Source organism: Perca fluviatilis, chromosome 21, assembly GCF_010015445.1.
Source record: "Perca fluviatilis chromosome 21, GENO_Pfluv_1.0, whole genome shotgun sequence".
Classification (NCBI taxonomy): domain Eukaryota; kingdom Metazoa; phylum Chordata; class Actinopteri; order Perciformes; family Percidae; genus Perca; species Perca fluviatilis.
In genome coordinates, this window is record NC_053132.1 from 27,657,068 (window position 1) to 27,675,081 (window position 18,014).

Below are 18,014 nucleotides of genomic sequence, written 5' to 3' on the forward strand. Positions count from 1 at the left end.
GATTAAAAAATATAAAATACAAGACGTTTCAGTGTTCATCCAAACACCTTCATCACTCTGGCCTTAATACACAAGGCAGTCACATAATCTCATGGCATGAAGTCACATGACTGCTAAGATGTAGTCCATTTGTATTTGCCAGAGAAGATGGTGTCCCAGCAGCTTCAGATGATGCCCCAAGGGGATAAGCGTCGCTTCAGAACTCGAGCCATCTATGGCGCCATTTTGTGGCTACCTGGCCATCACCTCCCGTTAGCATTCCGCTGACCGCCATTATTTTTTTACGTCACTTGACAGAGAATAACTTTACGTCTGAAGCGTTTAAAGACTCTATTTGTCCGTTGTTTATTTCTAAAGAAACACGACAATGTATAAAAGGCTCCATTACCTTGTACCTCACGTTATGGCTCCGTAGCAGACATTTTTGTAAAAATAGGCTAATTGTGTCATAACCACGAGACTTACTGTCGCACAGTAGAGGAATTACCGTATAGTACAGGAGAAGCTCGCAGGCAGTTTCGACTTACGTTGGGTTTAATTACTAATGTTAACTAGCATGATAGTTAGCAATAATTAGCCTGTGCCTATGTTATCTCCTTACATATACCTGCATTCTCCATCTCTGCAAGATTGGGAATGATTGAGATTTCTCTTGGCACAGCTACCAGAAGACTTCCAACTTTCAGACACGTTGCTCATGTCACATTTACGTTGTCTCTGTCAGTTGGAGGCTGCGCAGTAAAGCTGGCCATCACCGGAAAAGTGCTTCTAATAGCCTTCACTGGTCTCCGTCCAGAGCAACGGGGTCTATTGTTCCATTTTATATATGTCAATGTGATGCCCCTCTCCCTGCTTAAGAGGTGGAGCAGGATGGTGTATCTGTGAAGCGCCTGGGAATGGTTTTCAGAACCATGTTGTAGGCTGAAGACAAATGATGTCTCAACCCACCTCTCCTATTTAAAGAGGGTCGCTCCACTTTAACAAATATGGCCTCCTTGACGCCTCCTTCAAACCACCTATCCTCTCTATCTGGATCTTGAAAACTGTTGTTCTTTTTGAGTATAGACTGATGTGCCTTGTCCCGAGGTTTAGAAACTTTTCGGGGGTTCTTGTGTGTTTTAACAAACGCCCACTCAGGATAGTGACACTGTTTTAATGCGTGTTTTACATGTTTTTGTTTGTTATCAATTTGTAGGCACAGTCTCCGCCCGATATTGCAACGTGTGGATAACTCCCAGTTTATGCTCTACAGGGTGGTTAGAGTCAAACATTAGGTACTGGTCAATGTGGGTTGGCTTCCGATAAACTTCCACCTGGAGCTCTCCACCTTCCCGCAAACTTATCCCACAATCCAGGAAGGGGAGTTTATCTTCCCTCAGCTCCTCTTTTGTGAACTTGATGTGGTTGTCCACTGAATTTATATGGTCTGTGAAGGGACTGATTTCTTTGGTCTGATTTTCACCCATGTGTCATCCAACATCGAACATGCAAACTACACACAAAAAGGCCTATGCCAGACTGGGGATTCAACCAAGGCCCACACAGCAGTGTCGATTTGCAACAGTGCTGACCACTGATCCACCGTGCAACCAAATAATTTGGTTGAAAACATTAATAGCACAGTACGTCAAAAAAAGCCATTAAAAAGTCATGGTTTAGTATTTCGAAAATAGCCACAGTATAGTATGTCGAAAAAAAGAGATAAAAAGTCAAGTGTGTTGGAAAAAGTCATAGTATAATATGTCAAAGTGATAACAAAGTAATGGTATAGTATGTTGAAAAAGTGATAAAAAAGGACTGGGGATCGAACAAAGGTTCCCAATGCAGTGTCTATCTGAAGCAGTGCTGACCACTGCAACCAAATAATATGGTTGAAAACAGTAATAGCACAGCATGTCGAAAAAAGCCATTAAAAAGTCATGGTATAGTATGTTGAAAAAAGTGATAAAAAGTCACAGTATTGTGTAGTATAATGTTGACAAAATTCGTAATATAGTATGTCAAAAAAGTGATAGTATAGTTTAACGATAGTATAGAATATCGAAAAAATTATAAAAAAAGAAGCTCACCTGGTGTGCGCCACCTCAGCAATTGCCGCAACGGCTGCCGGTTTAATTCCGAACTGCGGCCCTTTCTGCATGTCATTCCCCCCCTCTCTCCCCTTTCACGTCTAAGCTGTCCTATCAAATAAAGGCCTGAAATGCCCCAAAAAAATCTTAGAAAGAAAAAAGTCATAGTATAATATGTCAAAGTGATAAAAAAGTAATGGTATAGTATGTTGAAAAAAGTCATAGTATATTATGTCAAAAAAAGTCATAGTATATTATGTCGAAAAAAGTCATATTATAGAATATCAAAGAAATTCTGAAAGAACATGCAAAATCCCCAGCCTGAATGGGGCTTGAACCGAGGGTTAGAGTCTGCAGGGTATATATGCTGGTGGAGCCAGGGGCGTAGCACAAAATTCTGGGCATTTTCTATGGGCCCCTCCCCGCATCCACAGCTATTCATTATAGCCTCATTTTGGGCCCTCCTCACATGAGGGCCCTGGATACTCAGTCCCGTTTTTCCCCCCAGTCCGACGCCCCTGGGTGGAGCAGTGCTAACCAGTGAGCCTCCATGCCATCAAATAAAGTACATTGAAAAAAGTCATCGTATAGTACGTTGAAAAAAAAACTTGTATACTGCAATATGTAAAAGAAGTCATAGTATACGTAACATGTCTGAAAAAGTCAAAGTATAGCATGTCGAAAAAAGTGATAAAAAGTCATTGTGTATTATGTCGAAAAAAGTCTATAGTATAGTATGTCTTATACCATGGTCTGGGTGAATACTCGATTCTGATGCAGGGTGTCCACAAAAAAGTGTTATAGGACACCTACTAAAGGAGTTCCGGTGAAAGTGACTGTTTACCATTCTAAATGCGCTACATTAAAAGAAAAAATAAACATGAATGTGTGATTTCCAACACTGAGTTGTGCTTCAGTGCCTCGTCCTCTGAACACCACAGGATGGCGCTAAACACACAAGCTGCAGGAAGTATGTTGCACTGCCCCTCTGGACTGACTTTGTTTCACAGCGAATAACGTTATCTCACATCCCGTTCACTGTTCAGGTCGCTACTTCAGGCTGCGGCCGACAGTAACGTTACACATCATGGATCAAATTGTTCGTAAAAACCGTTATACTGTTTTGGGGGACAATGACTGATAGCTAGCTTGTCTTGATGTTAAACACACCGTCAAATAATTGTTACTGATTGCCAATGTACACAATGTTATTGACTTTGAATCTTGCTAGCAAAGTGTTAGCTTTATGGCTCGGAGCTGAGCTGAGCTACAGCTGAGCGGACTATAAACATCTCCGGTTACTAAGGGTGGCAAGTCATAGCTAAGGTCATTCCTATTTTCTGAAGGAGTGAACAACGTTTGCGTTGCATAAGCACCTTATGGGATGGGAATGATTGTTCTAGGTATTAGTAAAACCCTCAGGCGTAACTAGGGAAACTGAGTTATTGTTTGGAAAATCTTTAGATTTCGATTGTAAAACGAATTAAAATACAAACTAATGTTTTAAAAACATGCTATTTGGCAAGTGACCATGGTATAAGCGGGTTAATGCCCTTCGAGGTGTGTATTGTCTGGTATTACTGTAATAAACTTCATCGGACGGTTCACGTCAGTGGACACCTTGTCTGGCATTAACCCTTACTTAAATAAACTAAAGATCACATTTATAAACTTGAACTTTGAATGTTGCTTATTGAGTCATGGATATTTGATGTTTTAGTGAAATACCTTTTTGATTTGAAACCAAGTTTTCAGGGCTTTAAAATCTCAGATTGTATGATATATGTTTATACTGTGCTTATATGGTGCATCTTACCAAATCAATGTGTGCTTAATCACGTGAATTCAAACTAAAACACAGAGAATAGGCTGTGATGAACAGGAGCAGATTACACACTGCTGGTCTGTCACTGACACCTGGTACCACACTCAGCCTGGAGGTGTTACGCTGTATGTGTGTGTGTGTGTGTGTGTGTATGTGTGTGTGTGTGTGTGTGTGTGTGACTGACACCACCACTTTACATCCACCACGCTCCTGATTGGCTGGCCTGATAGTCAACACGGCTTTGATTGGACAAGATAAGAGTGCCAGCGGAGGTGTGTATGTGTGTGTGTGTGTGTGCGTGCAGAGGTACAAGATTCTCTCTTCTCTGTATAGTAGCCCAACATGTGACAGCAGGAACAGACCTTGGTCAGTCACAGCATCAGGCCCATTCTGTGCAACTCAGTTTCCTTACACCACACACACACACAAACACACACACACACACACACACACACACACACACACACACACACACACACACACACACACACACACACAACACACACACAACACACACACACTGTGGATGGCTCGTGTGAGTCTGCTGCGTGTCCTCTCGGCTACATGCTGCTTCCATGAGTATTTAAGTATTTAAGTCAATCTCATGTCACCGGGAGATTGAGATGACAAAATTGCAGGAAATCAGCGAACTGTGTACACTTCCGCTTCTCAAGTGGCTGTTCAGAAGTTACGGCGGGTCACATAGTTTCTACAATGACTGGACAGAGGTTGAAAGAATGTTTGGGAGTGTTGTGTGAGGGGATGCAGAGCGTTAAGGTGCGGGGTTAATGCTGCAGGCGAGGGGAGCGCAACAGCCTGGTCCTGTCACAGAGCTCTGTAGGTGGCTGAGTGTAGCCACACAGGCCAGTTAAAGCAGAGACAAAAGCAGGGAGGAGGTACAAACATACACACAGGTACACCCACACAAGTATGCACTCAAACACACACACACACACACACACACACACACACACACACACACACACACACACACACACACACACACACACACACACACACACACACACTCACACACACACACACACACACACACACACACAAAAAAGGCTGGACTCAAATACAGCTGCTGTTCATCTCAATAAAGGGCCTGCAGAGGTAGTGTAAACCAGCTGACTGCAGGCTGCCCTGTCCTTTACATAACATGTTTACTGGAAGCTCAAGGGGGCAAACATAAAACTTCTAAAACACCACAGTCACACTGCCAAGAATGATATAGAGAGAGTGAGTAAAATGTTAAGCATTAGAAGACAAACAGAGTGAGATCTGAGCGCAGTGGATGGCTTAGGCCTGAAGCTAAGTCCATGCAGCATCTAAGCATGTGCACGTTTCAATCCAACAGAACACTCCAGGTAACAATATACAGTTGTAAAGATGCCAAAGCACCTCTTAAAAAAAGAAGAAGAGTTCCTTCAGCACCACCATAACAGCATTTGCAGATCCACACTGGATAAGAACATTTTCTGAAATACGAACCATCTTCTAAAAATGTAAATAACATTCTCTGTGCAAGAAATACAAATAAATTCTTTTCCCTGCCAAGAAATGCGGATCACATTAAGGAGGAACAACAGGAAACCGGTCCTGAAGAGTCCAGTAGAATGTTAAGGTGAGGAGGTCTAACAAGTCAGCTTTTGCTAAGGGTTCATAAGTAAATGAATAGTTAAAATCATTGAACACACACACACACACACACACACACACACACACACACACACACACACACACACACACACACACACACACACACACACACCCACACACACACACACACACACACACACACACACACACACACACACACACACACACACACACACTGCAAGCTGCAAACCTCCAGATAATTTTCTTTTGATTGTTTAACGTCTTTAACTTGAGTTAATTTTGAGCCACAAAATTTATCTGACAGCTGTGGTTACATTAAATTATAAAACATATTCTGACCATATCAAATATAAAACATTGGTATACAGTCAAGTCAACTGACAAACAATTTAAGTAGTTCAAATGGTTCAAATGATGACCACTTCAACCAGATGCTTACACATGAATGCATCAATGATCATAATCTGCTACTATTACAGTTTTTTTCCCCCGATTTCTGAACGACACTGGGCACAACTGAAGCCACATGTGCAAAACTCTAACTACAGTCTGCGTTACCAACAGTCACCTGAGCTAAACAGTTCACATCACCTGCAACACAACTCTTAACAAACATCTCAAAACAGGCTCAGTGAAGCCTAACAATCAGAACAAGCCTCACTGAGATAACACACACTGTCACTCAGAACACACTGAGAGTACAAACACTAGCATCAAACACCAATACAGAAATTACTAACTTTCTCATCTTTATTCATCGTTTGAACAATTTCAGTGACTTCACACTACTCAATAGTTTCTTTAAGGAAAAGATATAGATTTTATAATATACCAATTTTTACGTAAGGTAAACAAGAAGGAATGAAAATCAGCAGTTTGCTTCAATATAGTATTTTGTCTCTAGTAATTTATGGAATTACTGGGGAAAAAAAACTAAAGGTACATAACAGTAACAAAGAATAGTGTGACTAATCCTGCCTCTCTCCAGCATCATGTGGCAAGTTTTCTTCATCACATTGGATGTCTGCATCATCTCTAAATACAAATGAATATTTCTTTCACCTCCATTACTTTCTGAAAAACAGCAAGAACGCAGTTTTTCACTTTTTTTTTTATAGCTGTGGACATAACCTCAGACATCTTACCTGGACATATTGGTATCTTTGCTCTTTTACCTGTTTCTCTCAAACGGTACAGTGTATAATTGTTTCATTCTTATTTGGTGTTTGTATACAAAAAAAAGCTTTCTCTGTATAAATCTGTATATGTTCACTAACTAGTCTAAAACAAGACAAGGCTTTCAGCTAAAATTCCAATCAGCAGTGTTTGAAATGCACCAGACTGAAATCTAATCTGTTTTGAATGTGTGGTTAACAGTTGAGACAGCAGTGTGTTAGCATTTGAACAAAGTGCTGTAAATCCACAGTGTTGTGCACGTTGTGGTTAAAGTCATGTGATGAGTGTGTAGAGTTTTGAAAACTGTGTTCAAGCAATGAAAAACGAACTAGAGTTTGGTCCGCATGAACTGCTGCTGTGCAGACTGGAGTTAGTTTTGCACATGTGACTCCAGTTGTGCCCACTGTCGTTTAGCAATCGAAAAAAAACTGTAAGTGACTTTACACTAATCAATATTTTCTATAAGAAAAGAGTGAAAGTCTTTTCTTTTCTTTTTTATTTTATACCAGTTTTTAGGTAAACAATAATGCATGAACATCCTCAGTAAATAGATATTTTTTCATTTCGTCTGAAGTAATTTACGTAATTACTGGAAATGTTACGAGCTAAAGGTACGTAATAGTTCAGATATTTTACAAGTTTTTTATCAGCACATTGTATGTCTTCTCTTGCCATGAACCTACATTATCTATAAATACTACTTACTTTGGTGTTCACTTTGCTTACACCTCCATTACTTTGTAAAAAACAGTAAGTGTGCAGTTTTACTATAGTAAAGGAAGTGTTTTTCACATTTTTTATAACTGTATGTAACGTCAGACATCTTACCTGGACATATTTGTATCTTCGCTCTTTTACCTGTTCACTGTTTCTCTCAAACGGTACAATGTATAACTGTGTATGTATTGTACAGTATGTGTTCACTAACTAGTCTAAAACAAGACACCTACGTAGGCTTTCAGCTAAAATTGCAATTCACAGTGTTTGAAATGCACCAGGCTGAAATCTATTCTGTTTTGAACAGTTTTGACAGCAGTGTGTTAGCATTTGAACAAAGTGCTGTAGATCCACACTGTTGTGCTGGTTGTGGTTAAAGTCATGGGATAAGTATGTAGAGTTTTGAAAACTGTGTTCAAGCAATGAAAAACGAACTAGAGTTTGGTCCGCATGAACTGCTGCTGTGCAGTCTGGAGTTAGAGTTTTACACGTGACTCCAGTTGTGCTCACTGTCGTTTAGCAATAAAAAAAAAAAACTGTATATAACATAATAACATAACACTGACCACTCTGTGGCATGAGTACGTTTTTATTTCTAATACTTTTAGGGCTGTTACCAATTAAAAAAAAAAAAATCATTACTGTAATTCAAATGAATCCAAAAACTGAAGCCTTATCTTAAAATACAACATGGCTGTGGTCACACTATGAACCAAACTTACAAAGTGTGCTGTAATTTTCAACTTGTGGACTGCTGTTGTTATGCTGAGCTAGCTGCAGCTCATGCTCCTAGCCCTGCCTGCTTTTTGTCTCAGCATCGAATAAAGTTGGCCTGTGTGGTTGTGTTCCCTTCACCCGGCCGTCTTACAGACAAGCCCACGTTAAGAGGTAGCTGCTGCAATAAACACTGACAATTATATACTGAGAATTTACAGTTTGAATAAATGATAACAGATTCAATATTTCACTTTCCCACACTCAAACTGTAATTCAACTTTCAAATAGGCACACGATAGATTTACTTAGATTTTGTGAACATAACCTTTCAACGACAAAGAAGCTGTGCTTGTTAGTAAAGCAGTAACATTTCAACATGGAAGCTGCATACAGATTGTGATTTATGAGATAATAATGCAGTGCGCACACACACACACACACACACACACACACACACACACACACACACATACACACACACACACACACACACACAGTGAGATTATGCAGCTTAAAAAGCGCCACCTATCGGCCAAATGTCACCAAATGTGTCATGGCCACCCAGATATTATATCTACACATATCCACCAAATGTGGTTGCAATAGCACAAAGCCTTCAGGAAATATGATTTGTTTTGTAATATAAGCTCTGCACACAACATTGGAGTAAATTATGAGGGCCAGCTGTAATAAAACTGTATGGAGCATAAAAAATCCGAAAAGGTAACTTTTTCCGACTTGGTCCAGAGATCTTCTGTACCAAATTCAATGATGATTGCATTTGTAGGAGTGGATTTCAAATGTAATGTTTCATAAAAAACTTAAACTTAAATAATTCCAACATAAAAATAGGATGTGGAGGTGGTAGGGTATGAAATACTGAAGGAAGGAGGAATAGTTGTATGGAAAAAAAAATAGACCTATGAAGAAAGTCAAGAAAGAAAAAAGAAAGAAAGAACGGGTTGAAAGATGACATGAGGATAGGACAGCATCAAAATTCAAAATGACTTGTGAGTGTGAATTTGTTTGCAATACAGAAAATGAGCTACGTACAGTAATCAGGAAGACAGACAGACAGACAGACAGACAGACAAGGAGAAAATGTACATTGAATTCAAAATGTTGAAGAAAGACAGAAACTAAGTAAGAAAGAAAAACTGAAATCAAAAGTTGAAATCAAATGAAAATAAAGAATGAACGCAGGGTTTCTGCAGGTTTCACCAAGTTAAGACCTGTTTAAAATGATTTCAGACCTAAAACACAATACAGCGAATTTAAGACTTTTTAAGGCCTAACATTTTTATTTAAAAATTTAGACTTTTTTTTAGACTTTTTAAGAGCCTGCGGAAACCAGGGAACGTGTAAATGAAGGTTGATATAAGAATGGAGGGAGACAGAAAGAGATTTTCATGTTGAAAGAATGGTAGAAAGGCAGAATAATATTTTATATAATATTATATATAATATTCCCAGAAGCAAAAAGAAAAATAGCAGGATCGTGAAGTTGTAAACTGCAAGGTGCTCTTAAAGTACCACAGGTCAACTGTAGCGGAGGGAAGTGAGGCCAGGGCTTCAAGGGAATGATGAGGAGGGATCAAGCGTCTGTCAACAACCCGTAGGTCCTATGGCGCCATTTTGATGCTACCAAACGATCACCCGATGTTAGCATCCCATTGACTGCCATTCATTTTGACGTCACTTTGACAGCGAATGACTTTACATCTGAAGTGTTTAAAGATTTTATTTGTCCATTGTTTATTTCCAAAGAAACACAACAATGTGTAAAAGGCTCCATTACCTTGTATCTCACGTTATGGCTCTGTAGCAGACGTTTTTGTAAAAATTGTGTTGTAACCAAGCGACTTACTGTCGCATAGTAGAGGAATTACCGTATAGTACAGGAGAAGCTCGCAGGCAGTTTCGAATTACATTAGCTGTAAGTTTAATTACTAATGTTGACTAGCATTTTAGTTAGCAATAATTAGCCTGTGCCTATGTTATCTCCTTACATATACCTACGCTCTCCGTCTCTGTAAGATTCGGAATGATTGAGATTTCTCTTGGCACAGCTACCAGAAGACTTACAACTTTCAGACACGTTGCTCACATCACATTTACATCGTCTCTCTCAGTTGGCGCAGTAGGGTTGGGTATCGTTTTTTTTTTTTTTCGATTTCGGTGGTAAATCGATACTTTTAAAACGGTGCCGGTGCCTAAACGGTGCCTGAACCGGTACTTTTCAATAAAGTAAAAAAAAAAAAGAAGAAGAAAAAAAATAAGGGTAGTAAACAACAGTCAGTGACTTGTTTATTGCTAAGGCCATGGTCAAAATAATAATAAAATAATAATGTAATAACTATAACAATAACTTATTTCACCAGTATATTGCTGTTGAACCCCAGATGGGAAAAGGGTATTTAACAATTACTGTGAATGCACCACGAGGCTACCTGTTTTAAGTGAATGCACCGTCTGTGTTGTTTAATTCCGACCATATAAACATACTGTATATCTATGAATTCCGACAACGGCAGCTGCTGCGCTGCAGTGCAGACTGTTACATCCCGCTGTTGAAGTCCTCCACAGTGAAATACAGTCACACTTTACACTGTTTAACGTTAGCTGTCAGCATTTTACCAGTGTTTAATCCAGCTGCTAGCTAAAGGTAGGCTAACGTTACATGCTGTCAAGTGTAGTGTAAAGTCAAGCACCGAAATGAGGCACCGAAACTTTCGTTCTTATTCGGTCTCGTTACTACCGTTTACGTCGGCACCGGTTCCCTATTGGCACCGAGTTTCGGTACCCAACCCTACTGCGCAGTAACCGAAAAGTGCTTCTAATATCCTTCACTGGTCGCCATCCAGAGCAACGGGATCTGTTGGTCTATTGTATACTGTCTATGGGAGGGATGGATGGATGGAGTGCAGGTGATCCAGTACGCCAGGGTGGAGGGACCATCTGATGGTCCGTGGTCATGTTGGCGAAATGACATCATCATCTGTTTAGAAGTCAGCGGCCTGCCCTGTTTACACGATGACGCTCGCGGGTGAAAACGAAAAAATATTTTATCGGATGTGCCTTTCGTTTATACGGCGACGCCGTTTTTGGGGCTTAAAAACGCAAAAAAGTGAAACCACCCTCCAGAGTGGAAATCTTAAAAACGCTCCACCGTCGCGTTACCGTCTAAAGGGTAAAAACACAAAGGTCTGAAGACAGAGGTGTGGAGAGAGACGAGAAAAAGGCGTCCAGGTAGTCTGTTGTTACAGAGTAGGCTACAGAAATTATAGGCTTCTGTTATCTAAAATAATTTCAATGTAATAGCTCAATATTTAAATGATTTCCACAATGTGGATAAGGTTGTTATAGTTCGATGATGATATGTATAGGCTATTCATTTGAGCCAGAGTAGGCGACAACGTTGCGGATGAAGATAGAGAGAGAGAGAGAGAGCGAGAGGCAGCAGCCAGCGGGCAGAGGAGGGTCTGCTTCAGCCTCCTCTGGCCGATGCCTCTCGCTCTCAAGCAGCGGCTGAAGGGCCGCGAGGCTCAGGGTATTGGTAGTGCTCCCGTGGGTGCTGTGCTGTGGCTTATCACGGTCAACTGTGCATCATCAGACAAACAACTCCAGGCAACTCCACCTCCTCGTCTTTCCAGACAAGCTTTTGTTGTTCGCTTCGACATGTTTTGGTTTTGCGCTACTAAGTAGAGAAGTAGAAGGAAGGTTCTACGCAGGCGCGCTGACTTGGTGGTGTTGTGTGGCAGTGCCACCTAGCCGTCTGCGTGCATACTACATAGAATTTCACACACTTTTGCACGCAGATTGCCCCCCCAAAACTCTTGTCTAAACGCGGAATAAAAAGTGAGAACGCAACGCCACTTTTGCGTTTTCTCTTCAGATCGTTTCCGTCTAAACATAGCCTAACACTCTCTTGCCTGGGTGACATCACAGAGCTCTGAGTGTGTTCAAACTGTGTAACCAAACTGCCGTCCGACGTCATGTAACAGGATCCGGGGAGTCTGAAGCGCAGACTTTTAAACATTCTGCAGCAGTATGAAAACATACGGCGCACTTTAAACCTATTGCCATACATATACATGCTGAGCGTATCAGTCAGATGTAAACAAGACACTAAGAGGAGCATTAAGCAGGATTAAAGCACTGCTGCTCGGCAAATGGAAATGTGTGTTTTAATGCAGGAAGAAGCCCCGTAAACCTGCAGATACAGCCCTATTATCTTTATGAGGAAATATTAGATTGTGTGTGTGTATGTGTGTGTGTGGCAGACAGTGGGCTCCTATGCAGGCTGAGAGGCTGGGTGGATTCTCCAGCAGCCTAATAAACACCAGATGTTCCCTGGGTAATATATACACAGACCCTGCGCCGTGTCCATCTCCCCAGCAGGAAGGAGCTCATGGACAGCAGCAGAGAGGAAAATGCTGCCACTCCTGAGGTCTGTCTTATTTTGCTGGGAGGACAAATGACGCTGCAGCCTCAGAGAGCGATAAGACATCCAGTGTGTGGTGTGAGAAAGTGTGTACTAACAAATACAAGCCTAAGCCACCCCCTTCCATGTGCAATCAAGAGATAAACAGCCAATTGAAATTTCTTTTTTAAAAAGCGCTTGCAGCCCCGCTGGCCAATTGCGTTTCGCCATGCTGCCTTATCTGTGACAGACTCCCAGCAGCTGATAGGGCCTCACCGGGCCTCTGGATTCTGTTCCCCCGCACACTTACCAGCCCTTTATCTGGAGGCTGGAGCCTCTGCGAGATGGCAAACGGTGCCAGAGATATCATTCAACAAATCCCTGGCCTGCAGTCCGCTGTTGTTCCCGAGTAACCCAAAAAACTGCAGCCTGGTATTGCTCACTGCTGCTGTCTGCCCAGATGACACAGTGCTGCTGTAAAGTACGAGGAATGGATACCATGGTAGTTTATGAGTGGCTGTCTGCTGTGAAACGGCTCATGCTAAGCAAACGTATCATCTCCGTATGCCCCATGGTGGCATGAAGTGTGTTGGAACATTACAGTGCTACGATGAGCAAAAGAAAATGAGTACAGGCCCGTAGCAACAGTGTGTGAGCCACAGTGTCTGATGGGACAGACAGACAGGGTCACAGTGTCTATCCCATGTCCTCACTGTCTGATGGGACAGACATAGTCACAGTGTCTGATGGGACAGACAGACAGAGTCACAGTGTCTGTCCCATGTCCTCACTGGGTCTGATGGGACAGACAGAGTCACAGTGCCTGATGGGAACAGACAGACAGAGTCAGTGTCCTTCCCATGCTTCATATTGTTGTGTTTGCGGTGCTGTGCTGTAAACAGGTGGTGTCTCTGTAAATCTGTTTCTCTGAGGCAAAGAGCCTCCTCCAGCAGAGAGCATTCCTCGGCGGTCACTCAGCTCGCTGCCTGCCTGCTCGCTGCCTGTCTGCCCGCTGTCTGCCTGCTCGCTGTCTACCTGTCTGCCCGCCCACTGTCTGCCTGCTTGCTGTCTGCCTGCTTGCTGTCTGTCTGTCTGCCTGCTGTTTGTCTGCCTGCCCGCTGCCTGTCTGCCTGTCTGCCCGCTGTCTGCCTGCTCGCTGTCTACCTGTCTGCCCGCCCACTGTCTGCCTGCTTGCTGTCTGCCTGCTTGCTGTCTGTCTGTCTGCCTGCTGTTTGTCTGCCTGCCCGCTGCCTGTCTGTCTGCCTGTCCGTTGTCTGCCTGCTCACTGTCTTTCTGTCTGCCTGCCCGCTGTCTGCCTGCCCACTGTCTGCCTGTCTGCCTACTAGTGGTCTGCCTGTGTGCCTGCTTGCTGTCTGCCTGCCCGCTGTCCGCCTGTCTTCCTGCTTGCTGTCTGCCTGCTCACTGTCTGCCTGCTCACTTTCTGCCTGCTCACTGTCCGCCTGCTTGCTGTCTGTCTGTCTGCCTGCCTGCTGTCTATCTGTTCTATTATTTGCCTTTACCCACTTAGTCATTGTATCCACATTACTGATGATTATTTATCTAAAATTTGTCAAGCCTACAATATCGTCGCAATATTAAAGTGATGGTTTGGAGTAATTTCACCCTAGGGTCCTTTGCACCATGACGTCGAGCCAAACACCCCCCCAGAAGCTTTTTTCAGCTGGGTTGAACATTGGGAGTTAGCGTAGAGTAGCGTTATCAGCTGAATAGCTTAGCGCAGGGGCTAATGGACCCACGTTTGTATCTCTTAAATGACCCCACTAGTAATGCCCGAAAGGATACCAAACGTCTACACTAGTACAAATAGGTTATGCTCTCATAAAACGATGGATTGGAAAGTTTGTAAGTACACCAGAAGTTTATGTAAATTACACTTGCCGACCAATGTTCGACCCAGCAGAAAAAAGCTTCTAGGGGGGTGTTTGGCTCGAGGTCATGGTGCAAAGGACCCTAGGGTGAAATTACTCCGAACCATCACTTTAATATCGAGGTATTTGGTCAATAATATGGTGATAAAGTCTTGTTTGGTCGAGCTCATCTACAACCTTTCGGCTTCTGCTGATTCCACTGATTGGTTTCATCAGTCCATCAGTGAAATCCTCTGTCTCCATCCTTCTTTATGTCTTCCTTTCTTTTACAAGCATCTGATTTTATTGTTTTCATTTCAACAGCAATGGCTAATCACAAAGAACTTGTATCTTTTCCACGCAACATGTCAGACTCAATGATATGATTCATGTGAAATGATGCTTCTCACAACTGTGTTCCAAGATTTTCAAAATAATACTGATTGAGCCAAGGAGACCTACAGTTAAAGGGCAAATAAAAAAAAAAACAATAAGCACTCATATTTCCCACACTGGGCTGGATCTTTGAACCTTTACATCCATGATGCTCTCCAAAACTGTCAACACATACAGTACATGGTATTAGATTTCTCACTCGACTATGTTACTTCATTTGTGTTCTTCTTAGCTAAATTTCGTTATTTATATATTAACAAATATCAAAAGACTTCCCCTCAGAGTATTTTAGCATCTTTCAGCTCATGGTTTTACGGCCTACAACTGTTTTGGTTCACTCTCACCGCTCTCATCTGCGATATTTCCAGACACAACAGGCAGCTGTTCCCAGAGAAAAACTCTGATGGACCGAGTGTCCTCTCTCGGCCAGCACCTGACAGACAGACACAGTTAGCAACTGGCTGGGGAACGGAGCGGAGCATTTAGACAGAGCTGAAAGGAGAGTCAGTATTGGACACCAACACACCTCCTCTGCTCTGTGTCTGCTGGATGTGTTAACCCTCAACTGTTTGCTAGCATATTAACCATATCAACTTTATAAAGTGAGAATATGTCAGTGTTGTGTTTACAGCTTGTTATGCTGCCACCAAGTGGCCAAAAAATATAATTACCACTTTAACCGACATGGGATGTTCGGCACAATTTCTAAAACTAAGTGTGTGTGTGTGAGTGTGTTTGTGTGTGTGTGTGTGTGTGTGACTCACGAGGCATGATGCCTTGGTCTGCCAGCTGCTCTCGTGTCCTCCTCTGCTGAAGTCTTAACTGCAGGACTGAAGGTGGAGGAGGAGGAGGAGGAGCAGGAGGAGGAGGAGGAGGGGTAGAGTAAAAGAAGAGAAAGAGATGTGGAAAGACAGGTAAGGGACAGACAAAAAGCAGGAAGAGACTGAGAATTCAACCCATTTTAAATGCTGTTTCATAGGAATAATTTCACTTCACCTACATGCACATGTGTGTATGTTTCCATATGCACAGAGATGATGCGGGGAACAACGCTGCTCGCTCACAAATATTTCTGTGAGCAGGATGTAGCCAATGATAAACACAGCTCCTGGCTTTTAAACAGATCTGCTCGCCAGTGTGTGGTCCGCAGGGTGTGTGTGTGTGTGTGTGTGTGTGTATGTGGGTAGTTGGGAGTGAGGGGTCATAAACACAGAGCCTCCCCCGTGTCTGTTAATCTGCTCGTGGCTGTGGCTCTTTTGCTTTCTTGTTTTTCCTCCTTGCTGTTATCTGAAAGTCTCTTGCTGAGATCCTGGACCGGACACACACACACACACACACACACACACACACACACACACACACACACACACACACACACACACACACACACACACACACACACACACACACACACTACAGTATGATATGTTCCTCCTTTTCTGCAAGGCCGTAATCGCTTTCTGATTGTCCTTCCCAATTGTTAACTCTCCCTCAGGTGGTTCATATCACATTCAAGCATTTTCTGAATTCCCTCAAACCTTCTGGGCTTTGATGTAATTACTTTTTTTTAACAGTTTGACTGAATCTCAGCGAGCTCAGGTGCCACATCGTCCCACCAGGCCCTTCCCGTCATCTGACATCTGCTTTGGTTTACAGTGACGGGGTGGTGACCCGCTGGTCGCAACATCACAGAGAGCAAACGCAGGGTGAAAGATGAAAGTGTGTATCTGATACATCCTCTGTTTTTTCCCCTCCGATAGTGAGCTTCCATCCAGGTCCATCTGCCATGGAACTATGTAACTATGCTATGAGGTTATCAATAATTATGTATGAAAAAGCTCATCAGCTGCTATATAATCTGATGCTATTTCTTTAAAAACTTCTCAGTTTGATTGTTACAGCTTTGTTGTCCGTGCTGACACGTGATGCTAACACATAGTTTGTTCCATTTTTGTTTTGAGCTAAAACAACGGTAAAGCAGCGGGATTTTAAGTCAGCTGAAAGTCCTCATTTTATCCAAACCTCTTGGCTGCTCTGTGTTTACTTAAAGGTTATCAATAAAAGTGTCTGCCATAGAATCTGCTGTCTCTCGCTAGTCTGGACTGATTGTAGAGTGTGCATGTTATAGAAGTAGGAGGCGAGCCAGATTACTGAAGCATTCCCACTCTGCCTGTCTCACTTTGAAACTGAAGACATTTGTTTTACCTTGGGCTCTCTTGACAACAAAGGACATACAAATCCACAGCAACATTTACACATTTTCAGATTGATGGTGTAAATAAATGCTCATTTGGCCTGCTCGGCACTGGCGAAGTAATAATCACACAAGCCTGCATGGCGATATTTGGATTTATTGTGACGAACACATTCACAGCCCCACACACAAGAAAGAAACATTATTAAAAATAAAACCACACTTTTACTTCAACAGCTTAGCTAAAGAGATTGGTTTGCATTTGTTACGTGAGTGTTCCCTCAGCACAAGCAGGAATGTGTCTGCGAGGAACGAGCACGACTGTATAACATCTAATAAACAGGTATTCCTCAATGAAGTATTAGGTTTATTTTAGTCTAATACCTCTGCTTAAAACAGAACGGGCATCTGGTCTTGGACAGTTAGATGCAGATTTGTGAACGTGAGCTGTAGCCAGATGCAGGAGAGCCAACGCTCCAGCGTTAAGATGCAGATTGTGGAGCGGCTCCACGGACAGTGACTTATGGTAAGCAGAGGGATAGAAGGGTGCTGCGCATTTGAAGAAGAAAAAAAAGCCAACCCATACCACAGGTACGTGCTTTTTTATCTGTTGCCAGAGTGCCAATCATTGTCAGCGGAGGGTTTGCCTCTCATATTATTACTTATTATCAGTTTAGTCAGAAATATGATCAAGGATATAGAATCTGCCAGCAGCACTAGAGTAACATTCCTTTGGTCTCACAAGCTATTTCATCCATTAAAGGCTCAATTAGCAGGATGCACACAACACCAGCTTAGTTTACTGAGAGCAAACACTGTGGGTCAGACAGATGACCCTGGGAGTACCAGGCTTGGTGTGCTTATGAATTAAGAATTCCCAGACAGTAAATTACAGTTTGACTATTTTGTGTTCTAATTCAGGGGTTTTAAACGTTTTTAAGCCAAGGACCCCTTAACTGAAAGAGAGACAGTACTACATATTGTGAAGTTGCATATTAAACTGGGC

The 18,014-nt window shown here is 42.3% G+C and overlaps 1 protein-coding gene across 4 annotated transcripts in view; it reads right to left on the reverse strand.

The window, feature by feature from the left end:
• Window positions 1-18,014, reverse strand: part of myocd (myocardin) — an 80,019-nt gene that overhangs the window by 15,233 nt on the left and 46,772 nt on the right. For 3 of the 4 annotated variants that reach the window (XM_039787831.1, XM_039787832.1, XM_039787829.1), the window contains exon 2: window positions 15,579-15,644. The exons of the other annotated variant lie outside the window; for it this stretch is intronic. In XM_039787831.1, coding sequence (XP_039643765.1) covers window positions 15,579-15,585 — 7 coding nt within the window. In that variant the 5' untranslated portion in view covers window positions 15,586-15,644. The remainder of the gene's footprint in view (window positions 1-15,578; window positions 15,645-18,014) is intronic. 4 annotated transcript variants of the gene reach the window in all.